The sequence below is a fragment of the Filicampus tigris genome, chromosome 2 (assembly GCF_054856515.1).
Source record: "Filicampus tigris isolate MCC_2025a chromosome 2, RoL_Ftig_1.0, whole genome shotgun sequence".
NCBI lineage: Eukaryota > Metazoa > Chordata > Actinopteri > Syngnathiformes > Syngnathidae > Filicampus > Filicampus tigris.
In genome coordinates, this window is record NC_141218.1 from 27,093,881 (window position 1) to 27,107,217 (window position 13,337).

Sequence of the window (13,337 nt, forward strand, 5' to 3'; positions counted from 1 at the left end):
AATGTCCGACTTCCTATTCAATTTCAGGCATAGGTCCTTGACACTTTTTTATAGACCTAGTTACAATAGACATGTCATGACAGACATGTTCTTTCCAGTGGGCACCACAAAGTAAGTTTTGCAGGGGTTGTGTTGGGGAGGCCTAAAATTACTTTCCACTGCCTGGTGCTTGAAACCTAATTTAATAATGAGTTGATATGCATGAGGCACTTTGACTTTGACTTCTTGTGATGGATGGGGCCAGTCAGGCCATAAATCATATCCAAAATTACACTTTGCACTCTGTTGCCAGACAGTAAGTTTGCACGCACGTGGCATATGGACAAGGAATTACATTTACAATTTGGTTGTTTATCGAGTCGTGTCAGATTTTAAAGCAGGTTTGTAGAAAAACTGAAACTTTTCATTTTCCATATTCTTAGAACGTTGGATTTTGACTATGCCTGCACGAGGATAACATTTGTAGTATGGGGTATGTACTTATATCCCACAGATCCAAACCCTCATTACAACACTAAGGCCAACCCTAAACCCATTACACAAAAAACATAACCCTGACCATATACCACCCTAACCCAGCCCAAACCCTAAGCCAGAGGTATCTAACTTCGGTGCTCGAGGCCCCCTATCCAGCTTGTTTTGGATGTGTCTCTCCTCCAACACACCTGATACGAATGATCAGCTCATCAGCAAGCTCTGAGAAGCCTGAGAACGATCCATATCATTTGAATCAGGTGTGTTGCAGAAGGGAGAAAACAAGCTGGATAGGGGCCTTCGAGGACCAGGGTTGGACACCCCTGACTACTTGCTGTATTTACCAAGATATAATTACCTAAAAACTAAAAACACAGTTAGTGTACTTTTTATTTGAGATCGGCTGTGGGAGTGGTTGAAAATTTTTCATGACTGATAGTGTCTCTATAGCCTCGTTTCCACTGACGATATCTACCTTACCCTACTGTACTCTAATCAACAAAAGCCCAGTCTCCACCGACAAATCTACCCAGCTCTACTCTACTAGTTTTTTTGGGGTACCTACTCCTTTGTGGTTCTATAAAAAGTAGCCCGGTTCTAAAACATGCCGTATATATTTTGGAGGCCAGTGATTGGGCCAAGACAATCGCCATAAATGTGGAGCTGCGCAAACCACCAACCCGGGAAAACAGCCGCCATTAGCCATAAACAAAGGAAAACAAATGGCTTACTAGGAGATAAATACTTGGACTTTTGAGGAGGTGCAAACCTTTTTGACATTTCAAGCTGACCAAGATGTGCACAGGCAGCTGGATGGGTCCACGAGGAATGAAAAGGTGTTCTATTGTTTTTGTCAGTGTGTGCAGTGCACGCTAGCTACGATCGCTGGAACATGATGTCACTTGCGAGATGAGGAGGGGCTCCCGGGTAGTGGAAGTGGAGACGCACTGTTTTTGGGTGTAGAGCCGAGTAGCATAGAGTAGAGTAGAGTAGAGCAGAGTAGATACCGTCGGTGGAAACTAGGCTTAAGATAACCAGGCACAATGGTTTGCCTTTAAATACTGTGAACATGTGGTCTGCTTCTGATTTGACATGAACTCTCAGAGCTGAGTTCTAGGCAGAACCAGCCCTGCTGTATCCGCCTTCTTTCTTCTATGATTGAAAAGACTCAGTTAAAGTGCTAGTAATGAGTGATGCCTGCCATCTAGTGGTGAATGGTGTTATTACAATTTAAAACTGGTCAGGAAATATTTGTATAATTTCCACAAATAATCTAGGGGCCACTCTAGAATGTGGAGGCGGTTCACGTTCGGCCCGCTGCCCACCTATCACTGGCCTAACTCCACAGTCATTCCCACCCTTGCCCTAACCCTTAACCCTAACCTTATCCACCAGGAGTGTGCATCTCTCAAATAAAAGATGATTCGATACGTATCGAGTTACATGGGATGTGATATGATTTAATGAAGGTTTGATTTTAAAATGGAACAATTTGATCCAGTTCAATTCAGTGGAATTACGATCCGATTCACTATGGTACAGCTCAGTTTGATAGTGTATGATGTGATGAGTTTTCCAATTCAAATCATAATACCCCCCCCCCCCCCCACTATCCACCTTAAACTCACTGCCCAACCCTAACCCCTAAGCCAAATACTGTAAACTTAAAGGCTTTTCACATGACTTCGTCAACGAACCCATTCATTTTGTATGTGCCATGAGGGCTCGAGGATGGAGCGGCGTGTTGCGAGACACATGGTGAGTGCACGCCATGAAGGGACACCCCCTTGAGCAGTAAAATGTTCAGTCCAGGAGCGGCAACACAGTGACGTCAGAAGGCGCATCCCCTAAGAGAGGGGCTGGTGGAGTGATATTGGAATGCTAATAGTAATAGACTAACCAATCGGAAAAGCATATCTGTTACTTCCTAGTAGGGTGATATGCTATGCAGTTGTTTTCAAATATGGGCAAGCTTGCACTGGGACACTGTTGTCCTTGGGTGCTGCCCCGCAGTGCATACTGAGAAAAACAAGTGCAGTGAGAAAAGGCCTTTACACCAACCAAAAAAGAAAACCTTTGTGCAACTTTAGAGGCGTAGTTGTTGCAATCATTTTGGGCACTAACTGATTTGTACCAACCTAGGGTCGTTCCTAAACTCAAATTATTATTAGGTGTGCTTATTGTAACGTGGTATCACACAACCTTTAGTTACATAGCATAAAAAAAGACTAAGGTCTAGTGGGAATCACGTAAGGGGAACCCTTTCTGGAAGTAGCTGATTAACGATTAAAAGGCCTGCTGCCGAGCTTGCGTGACCCTTACAACCCAAAGAAATCCTCAGCTAATCTGAGGAAGGCTGGGGGGAGTGCGATTAGCATCTCACAGGTGAGCTGTACTGTAAGTCCATCTCCAGCCTGCCGACGCTTATGGACTTTAAAACCGCTTTTCTTTATTGTCTGTTTGTTTTTGGGAAGGAATCCTTGGAACTTGTAATGAATCCTGATGTGTTTTTTCCCGATCCCTCCTCCAAGTGACTGTTTGGAGTCCTCTTGGTGAAATCATGCATCAAATCCTCCAGACCTTGGTGTTGATATGCTGCTTTAACACGGCTCGTCCCTTCTGTCCGGCCCAATGCACTTGTGTTTCCCATGGACGTAGCGATGGAACGGGAACCAGGTAACTTTTCTTCAAGTTGTTATGTTTTCACAGGTTTGTTAACAAGCAAACAAAAGGAATATCCTAAAAAACATGGTTTTATAGTTTGTGTTTGACCTATTTACTTGAGGCCTTGGAATTTCCCAAATTCCCAAGCCATGGATGTAAAATGAAACGTAATCAAATCAAATCAAATTTTATTTATATAGCACTTTTCATACATAAAATGCAACTCAAAGTGCTGTATGGTAAAAACATCAAAATACAACAGAGAAAGAAGACCCACTTAAAGACTCCCTCCTTCCCTCCAATTCTCTCTCGCAATATACACAAAGACGGATATCCACAAGCACACCTGCACTCACACACACACACATATAACCTGATGGACTATGACTTAAATAAATAAATAAATAAAAGGCATGGCAAGGCACAGAGAAACCATATGAGGAAAGAGTACCCAAGGGGAGCTCATTGACGTTGAGAGGAATAACAGTCCATGGCCACGGGGAGCGCCACTGTCACAGAGACCCCCAGGCCACATTAACCACATAGTGCAGGAAGCCCAGCCAGTGAGTGGATGGCAACTGACTCGCTATTCACGATGATCATAACACTACCTCCAGATTGTAAAACAGTAACAGTACGTGAGCGCTAGTACTTGTGTGTCATATAGTTGATCTAGCTATGATATGTCAACCGTATTGGGAAGTAACTGATTGCAAACACTTTGCTAGTGTACGCAAGTAAAAATGTTCAAGCATTTATTTTTCTGATGATTGTTTAGTTTGACATTTCAAAACAGATTTCTGTTCTTTGTGCTTCTTACTCTGTCAAAATAAGATGGATACTTTTTTCAAACCCTGCGGCTCATGACATCACGTAAAAAAGACAAACAGAATAAGTAAAGTCCACCCGATGGTGAGATCTTAGTTCATAGAGATCTCGGAGTCTTATGTATAAGTTGGAAACAGCACCGTTAACAACGCCGTCAACAGATTTGGACAAGTGTCTGGTGCCATCTTAAAAAACACACACTTCTGTTTAGCAAAAGCCGTGTTGAACTAATAAGTAACTGACAGTAAAATAAATGTTTACTTTTTCACTTGAGTACATTTCAGACTCTGTACTTTTCTTTTTACTTCACCTTTTAGAACAGGAGTTAAACCCTTACTTCTACCTTTACCAATCTTCCTTAGACAAGTCTCTGTACTTCTACTTAATTACAGATGGTGAGTACTTTCCCACCTCCAGATTTCAACCACATATTAAAATTCTATTTGCAGGTCTGTGCTCTGCAACGACCCCGACATGTCCGACATCCCCGTCAACGTCCCTGTGGACACCGTCAAGCTCCGGGTGGAGAAGACCGCCGTCCGTAGAGTGCCGACAGAAGCGTTTTACTACCTGACGGAGCTCCGTTACCTGTGGATCACATATAACTCAATCACCTCGGTGGACACGGGGAGTTTCTACAACCTCAAAGTGCTCCACGAGTTGAGGCTGGACGGCAACGTGATCTCTGTGTTCCCATGGGAGTCACTCAAGGAGACGCCATTGTTGAGGACCTTGGACTTGCACAACAACAGGCTCACCAGCATTCCTGCTGAGGCCATTCCCTACCTGATGAAGATTACATATTTGGATCTATCCAGCAATAAATTAGTCACCCTGCCCTCGGAGCTCATGGATATCTGGCCACCGTTTAACGGCGAGCCGGTCACATCAAACGCCTCCCAAAAGGTGGTGCTGGGTGAGTACCAAGGATCGTGTCATGACCAGGACAGGTCAGTCTTAATTACATCAGGCAGTTGGCTCTATCAGCCTGCTACTAAGATAGCCAAATTGGTTCTAATTACCCAAACCTGCGCGCGCCAAGGCAAGATCAATTTAGCACATTCTAATTAAGCAGCTGCTGAGTTTAAGATCATTGTCCACGGTTAATTTTTCACCTTAATTAAGTGGAAAATATTTATAACATGGTATGCTTCATTTGTTCATAATCCCGCTCAGATTCATCCTTCTGAATGAAAAACATCCATGCATACTTATGAATCTAGGATTCAATCAAGCATTGAGTGGGTTAATTGTAGTGCTCCCAAGCCTTGACTCTCTGTATATGCATTTTGATTAGGATCATAGATGCCAAATAATGTAGTTCATAGCGTATAATAACTGAAGGCATCATTTTACGCATCCCAATGGTGCTTGATTCCAGAGTATGAAATGGCACCTTGTAACATATTGTTTGCTGTAATACAGTACATTCAAATATGTGTTTCCTGGCATAGGTAGTTAAAAGCGCCTTTGTTGGCATAGACAGGTAAAAGCGCCTTTGTTGTTCCTGAGCGAAACGTTCTATAACAATAGCATTATTAATGCTGAGAGATCACACTGCCACTTTTCACTTCCTTTTTAACACGGAAATGCTGTAATCTATTGACGTGTCCAGTGAGTGGCCGCCCACCGAATACAGGCCAGGGCCAGATTAGATGCACTGGCTGACACTGTTAGGACAGCTTATCTGGTTTAAGGGATTTGATATGCACTGGGTACATGTTTTCTTATTGTGTGAAACAGGTGCTTGCAGAGTAGCTTGTTGTGAATACACAGCTCTTGAGTTTTATTCAATTTTATGAGGCTAGAACAGTGATTGCAAACCACTGTTGTGAGAGATTATTTGATGCGCAACAGGAAATGAGACGATTTCTTGTTTGCTGGTCAGAATATTATTTACTTACTTCAAAAAATTAACCTTTGTTCCTATATTTATGCCAGCACTTGTTTGGTGGTGTACCTTGAAATTTTTTGTTAGGGAAATATCCCACAAGAAAATGACAAAAAAAACAAAAAGTCAAACTTCCCAATCATATGTCATGAAAATTAACCTGGTGTTTCTGTCTGAACTACATATTCACAACGAAAACCGGATTCTCCTGATTCATATATCCAGGCCTCCAAGACAACCCCTGGTTTTGTGACTGCAAGATCTCCAAGTTGATCGAGATATCCAAAATGGCAGTCACTCCCGTGGTTCTAATGGACCTGTTCCTGACCTGCAGCGCACCCGAGAAGCTATCTGGTGTCCTCTTTCAACGCGCCGAGCTCGACAATTGCGTCAAGCCCTCGGTCATGACTTCTGCGACCAAGATCACATCTCCTCTGGGTAGTAATGTTCTCCTGCGATGTGACGCAACAGGGTACCCAACACCAAGCCTCTACTGGGCTCGGTCTGATGGATCCCTAGTCAACAACACAGGTATGAGGCTACATTTGGTCTTTATAACTGTTCTAGTAGTAGTGGTCACTAATTCTTTAGTGGTACTCGTCTGACTTTGATGTAGGCCAGGGGTGTCCAACTCCGGTCCTAAAGGGCCCATATCCAGCTTGTTTTAGAATAAGGATGCTCCGATCGATCGGGCATTGATAATCATCGGCCGATTTTCGTGAAAAATTATGTGATCGGCATATTCGATGAAAGCCATTTATTGCCGATCAAAAAATCCGATCCCCCGCAGCTCATGCTTCGTAGCTTGCATGCAGTGTTGCGCCCCCGACCCCTCTGCACGCTGCGAGGCGCACGGCAATAACCAACAGACAAACATGTCTGTGTTGCTAACTGTTGTGTGTGGTTTGCGTCTTGTAATATATGCCATGAAAAAGTACCTCGCGGGGGGAGCATGGCCATAAGTTTCAACACAACCAACTTAATCCGACATTTGAAGAACAAGCAATTGGAAGACTATGGTGAGTTTACGAGGCTCACTGCATTGAAGCAGCAGCAACAATGAAACGGCAGCTAACACAGCCCGAGCTGACCAACTCAAACCCATATCAGCGAGACAGGCAAAAGGCAACACAAATAACCAGGAAAATAATGAAATTTATCGGACTTGATGACCAACCATTCTCGGTGGTGGAAGACACCGGATTCCGCCCGTCTGCTTGCCCACTTCGAGCCTCGCTAGCTACATGCTACCGGGACGCAAATACTTCAGAGTTGTAGCTCCACCAGAGAGTGTATTGTCGCATCGAAAGTTTTATAAAAGAAGGCCTATTATCCTGTTTAAGTTTTACAAGTGTCAAATGGAGCTTGGCTGTCAGTCCTGTGTTGATGTTGAGTCTAACATAGGAGTTTTTCGCTCGCGTAATGCTTTTAATGACAATGTTCGAACAAGGCATATGTATTCCAAAAGACAAAATACACGTGGTATTGAGCTATAATGCGCGGAACATGCGGAAAGCTATGACCGAGAATAAATGGACGACCGAGTTTGGGGTTTATGGCACGCACGCTGCAACTTGTTATGCGTTACTGTCACAGCGCAGTATAAGTTGCATTATTGCCACATGCATGGAGATGCATTGTAGGTCACTTGTGGGCATCATACCCGCGATATCATTTTCAGAGCTTTTTTGCCGGTCCGGCCACGACCCTCCACCCTTGACCTGGGTACCCTTCCGGCCGCGACCCTCCGGCCATATTCATAAACATTGTCGGCCCCCGGACCGTTCGGCCCGACCCAAAAAAAAAAGTGTCCGTTATTGACGCCACCGCGTGAGGGATGCTAACGGCAGAAGCTTTTTAAGGATCATTGGCTGGCTAATTTACTATTCGAACCCGCTGTGGACACGCTTCAAAATGCGCCAATAGTACTTTACTACTTACCCAACTGCGTGTGCTTACTTCCATTGCGAGCCCCGGGGTTGGTTTTGTCGTATTGTATAATCATTTGGGTCCAACAGACGGCCAGAAGTCGCATTCAACAAGTTATTTATTTTCCACACTTCCCTTCGTTCACGGCCTTCAAAATAAAAGCATACCAGCAAACCACTATACAGAGCAGGTTTGCTACGGCGTATTTCCAGAAGTAGAAGACGCCAGAAGAAGTGCATGAACTCCACCTAGATATGGCAGCGTCATACTTGAGTGCTTGCGCGCAGCTTAATATATCCTCTCTCTCCTCTCCGTGTGGGAAACTGTATGTCATCGCAACATTTGACATAATGGACCAATAAGAGCTACAACAATTCCTGATGGGTGCGTGGCATGTGTAGCAGACCTGTCGCCAACAGCACAATGCGTCGTTCACATGAATCAATGCGGCAGTTGTCACTCGCGCCAACGCGGGAGCAGAAAGAAGCCTAAAAAAAAGCCTTTCACTGAGTAGGCTGAGATGAAATTTGGCCGCCTCGCGACCACGTAAAACGCATGAGGGCCGATTAGTGGGCCGGCCTAAAATCCACATCAGGCCATGCTTAGTCCAGCCATTTTTTTTTAATTTATCGCTGCATGGGATCAGTTACCAATCAGTCTTGGTATAAATGTTTGTCTGGCTCTCTGCACCATTCTGGAAAAGCTAGGAATAGTAGTCTTTTGGGTGGAATTTCAGGATGAACCTAAAATACACTATAGCATTTACAGGTAAACATCATTTCACCTTCTCTAAAGTTTTGAAGACCTGTCCAATTGTTAAATGGGTTGAAACTTTTTGCATTGTGAATATAGTTAATTATTGTTGTAAAACACAATATATGAGTACTACATATACATGTACTGCATTTCTATGACTTGGTGGCAGGCGGTTGTCTTACTTTCTTAAAACCAGGAAATTGGCATGTACAGTGGAGTTCCTAGCTGCATTGCTCAAATAATCAGCAATGGTGAAGTACTATTGCTCATTAGCCATCATCTTGCATGTCCAACAGTTCAATATTTCAGTACTTGTCAGCCTATCAGATGACAGCGATGTCACGACCCTCCTCAGCCTGCGTGCTAGAACCAGGTCGGAAAAGGTTCTGAGGAACGGTTCCATTGTGACTGCACAGCCTTGAAAAAACGTAATGAAATAAACACCCACGCAGGGCGGAGCCAGGCTGTTTTGGGGTGGAAAAATGTGTCACAATGGAAAAAAGGGTATAGGCTTCAGCTTCCCTGAACAGTACTAGGGCTGTAGAAAATGGATGGATGTTTTAGTGGTTTATTCCTTGTAGATTTTGAAAACAAAGCAACATAAGGCTTATATTGACAGTTCTTGCTTGTCTCTATAGTACAGGAGTCACCAGGGGACGGCATCCGATGGTCCATCATGAGCGTACATGGGATCCTGCACAAGGACGCTGGGGACTACAGCTGCAAAGCCAAGAATGACGCCGGTGCAGCAGAAGCCACCATTTCCCTGTCAGTGGCCGGCACCATGAGCACCACCATCTCTCCGTCAATGGCCGATGCCGGGACGGGACCGACAGGGCCAGACTGGGCGTACAATCCGGGAAGAGACGCAAACGTCGCTACCTCGACCGTGCCCATGGTCCAGACAACTGCAGTTGCACTCTCGGCCAAGCCAAAAACGACTTCTGGTGTCCAAAGGGGTTCGCTTAAGCCTGCAAAGATCCAGCAAGGCGATGGCGGGCGGAAGTTTGTGTCAGATGAAAAAAGTAAGAAAAGCGATGCGTCAAAGTTGGTCAAAGACTTGGAGATTGTGGAGGAAACATCTGACAGTGCGGTTTTGGTCTGGGCGGCAGAGGGTCTACCCAAGAACTCTCCCCTCACCGTTGTTTATTCACCTTACGGCGAAGACGGCGAGGATGACTACAAAAGAACAGTGGAGACTACTGCAGGCAGTGGCAAAATTCTGCTCAAGGAACTCTCACCTGGTATTAGATACTCAGTTTGCCTCGTGGCCAAGGGTAGTGCTGCCACAAAGGACCCTTGCATTGACTTCTACACGCTGGACAACGTGGAGGAAGGAGGACAGAACCAGTTTTTCATCATCATCAGCGGCATTGCCTGCGCCTTGGCGTTGCCGCTTATCGGCCTGCTGCTCTACAAGATCCTCGCCCTCTACTGCAAGGCGAGCGAGGCGACTCCGGACGAAGAGGAGCTGGAAAAGGAAAGCTATGTCAAGTTTGAGACCATCACCATGAAGCAAAGGACCATGAACCCTCACCCGACAGAGCTTTGGGCAAGGAGGCCCACCCATGAGTCGGAAAGGCTGCTGCTGTGCTCTCGCTCGAGTATCGACTCCCAGATGACATACAAGAGTGATAGTTCCCGGTCCGAGTATCTCTGCTGATACCAGATTGCAATGCGCAGAAAGATTTTATGTATTTAAATGCCTTTGATAAACCATCCCCCCACAAAATAATCAAGATTGATAAGATAAAACACATAAATTTCAAAGGATTTCGCTTTAGTAGTGGTGGGACGTACGTTTGGTCCCTGGGCCTTCAGTGGGGATTTATCTGACTTAATCCACTTCTTCATACCACCGCAATTATAGAAACCATCAATACTACACAAAAATTAAACTGTGCCACATACATCATCTGGAACAATGCAGAATTAATAAATATCAAACATGACAAACACAAAGACAATTTTAATCAAATACATCGCTCACCAGAGATGCTTATTATTAAACATATTTATGTGTATGGATTGCGACATGCAGACTGGTTTTGCTAGTCAAAATTGGCTTGCTCAGATGAGTCAGATCAATAGTCAGGTGAGAGTAAAACTCTGACATTATTGTGGGACAGCTAACGGGGGAAATTTGAAATCTGAAATCTGATTAGACTAAATAATGTAATGTAAACATACCGGAAGTAGTGCAGCCAAGAGAAACACTGCAAAATGACAAGGAAAAAGATCCAGTATTGCAATTTAGAAGCCACGGTTTTAACGCTCCTACAGGTTTGTTCCTATGGTCGACTGATATTGTTATGCATGCACTTATCCATCTTGTAGCCTTATATCTGTTTAATATTTTCAGTCAGTGACACAACAAGCCATCAGCACCTTTGTTGGAACTTGCATATAATACCAAGCAAAGTGATTTTTTCTTGTGATATTCAATGCCAAAATGTAAGCGTTACAGATGAATATCATATGCTAGGCCAGTCTAAGACATTTATTTGTAGCCACCTCCTGTCACCCACAATATCCAAGTATGCCTTAACTGACTAATGTTTATAGAATGTGACTCATCTGAAAGGTTGCCACTTTTCTTCTTTATGTATATACAGTATTTGTTTTCAAGACTATTATGTACATTTGTTTTAATAAAATGAAATACAGCTGAAATGTTGTCAAATAACTCAATACGGCCAAGTAACCTATGATGACATGAAAGGGGGATTCGTGGAATTTGTTGAAAGGGTACAGTTAAATCAGCATCTTTTGAGAAGAATAGTGGACATCACTTATATGTTTGCTGAACAAAAAAATAAATAATAATACAGTAGATGCAGGCCTAGTATGATTAGAAAAAAATTGAAAGGGAAAATATGTGTCAATTTGTTACGGTTCTGGTTCTCAATCTGGGGTCTGCGAGCTGTAGTTATTTGCAATACGTTACTATTATATTGCCGGATTTCAAAAAGTACATACCTACATATGGGAACCCTTGTGCCAATAAAACAAACCTAATTAACCTATTACCATTAGAACAAAGGCGTAAAATTACTGGAATGTTGACATTTTTTCTGAGAAACGAAGACATACTTTTCCAAGAATATGGAGAGAATATAGGTGTCTTTCCTGAATGAAAGGGGTGATATTACAATAAAACTTTGTAAATTCACTTGTTAGAATGTCTTCTCTCATTAAGGCTTCACTTTAATATCAAAATATTTCCATGTAATTGTGGAAAAATCTGACTATATTCTCCTCAAATTACTTTATTAGTCTTCTTTCCATAACAAAATATATTTCTATCTTTTTGTAAAGAATACTATTGTTACCTTGGGAAAAATATGGTTCATTTAAAAAAAAAAAGTGTCCCCAAAGTTTATTGTGATACTTTGACTTTTTTTTCTTGAAAATCGGAAACTTTTTACTTAAACTTTCCTGTGGCAATTTGGGGTACATTTGATGGATAGTTTTAATTAGCATTATTATTATATATATTTTCCTTGGGAAAAAGTCTCTCCGTAAGGACATCCTAAACCCAAAAAGTTTGAAAACCTCTGAGCTAGGGAGCATAAAGACTGGGATTCTGGAACAATGAAAAAGGGTTATATGACTTGAAGAGTTTGGATTTAGCCTTTTCCAGAATGATGATGAAGAAATGTGGCTGCAATGATGCCTAAGACAGCCTAAAGGCGAGACAGAGCAAAAATATTACCGCGTTCATTGTTCATCACCTATCATGGAAGGAGGAAGAAGAATTGTGAGGAAAGGTCATCGCCTGGGCCACTGCTGGACTAAAGTACTAATTGAGCTGCGTAAATCTTCCAGTGCTGCTCTACCAAGTTATTGGTGACTCTGGGAGCTGACAATGACTCGCAGTTACAACGGCTATGAATAGAGGGTTTGGTCCCTGACATTTGCTGCTTGTTCTCCAAACAATTAAGGATAATGCGTTCAGCCCATGCCGTTCTCTAGAAATTACTCATTCCAGGAAGGGGCCGATGAACCTCAGGGACGATTTGAGACTCTGGTGTCAGACAATAAGTCTATTGTTTGTGGTATTAGTAAGAGCATGTCATTTGGGAATTGTTGGAGTTTACTAAAGTTGAATTTGACCCTGGTGGTTCACACGTCTGTCGTGTCTCACAGTTCTGATGTTTAGGGTTCAAATTTCAGGCTCAGGGTTCTGGGGCACTGCCAAGGGTTCTGGGGCACTGTTCTCATCCAAAGTCAGCTGGGACAGGCTCCAGCACACCCGCAACCCAAGTGAGGATAAAACAGATGGAGGAAGTCTCGGTTACCGTCTGGTGACCAGGCCAAGGTGTAACCTGCGTCTCTAAAGAGTCAGCTTGGATCTAGAATACTGATCCATCCATCCAGCAATTTCTTTCTTCCATTTATCTGGGTTCAGGGACGCGGGGTCACCAACCTAATCAGAGAAGCCCAGACTTCCTTCTCCCCAGCCAGTTCCTGCCGCTCTTCCAGGTGATCCCCAAAATGTTTCCCCGGCAAGCCAGAGGACAGTCTTTCCAGCATGTCCTGAGTCTTCCCCGGGCCCGCCTCCAACTGGGTCGTGGCTGGAACACCAGGGAGCCATCCAAACAGATGACCAAGCCACCGGAACTGCGGCTCTACTATGAACCCCTCAGGATGACTGATCTTTTAAGCCAAGAAAAGTGATTCCCAACCAATTATCCAATTTCACGTAACTGGCAAAAAATCATTATAGGCTAAACTGTATTTATGACGATCTATCTTCAATTTATAGTGACAGACAGAAACATTTCGATGCCCT

At 43.5% G+C, this 13,337-nt stretch overlaps 1 protein-coding gene across 1 annotated transcript; it reads left to right on the top strand.

Moving 5' to 3' along the window:
- The first annotated feature begins 164 nt into the window (after positions 1-164).
- Positions 165-11,215, top strand: lrit3a (info leucine-rich repeat, immunoglobulin-like and transmembrane domains 3a). Its single transcript, XM_086022237.1, has 4 exons — positions 165-3,150; positions 4,416-4,882; positions 6,083-6,388; positions 9,181-11,215. The coding sequence occupies exons 1-4, from the start codon at positions 3,035-3,037 to the stop codon at positions 10,203-10,205; spliced, it is 1,914 nt and encodes a 637-aa protein (XP_085878363.1). The 5' UTR covers positions 165-3,034; the 3' UTR covers positions 10,206-11,215.
- Positions 11,216-13,337: the final 2,122 nt, after the last annotated feature.

Bases quoted from the DNA above. Each gene is read 5' to 3' on its own strand.
- lrit3a (XM_086022237.1), top strand. From the start codon at position 3,035: ATGCATCAAATCCTCCAGACCTTGGTGTTGATATGCTGCTTTAACACG. The intron at 3,151-4,415 runs GTAACTTTTCTT...TTCTATTTGCAG, and splicing joins AGCGATGGAACGGGAACCAG to GTCTGTGCTCTGCAACGACC. The intron at 6,389-9,180 runs GTATGAGGCTAC...TTGTCTCTATAG, and splicing joins ATCCCTAGTCAACAACACAG to TACAGGAGTCACCAGGGGAC.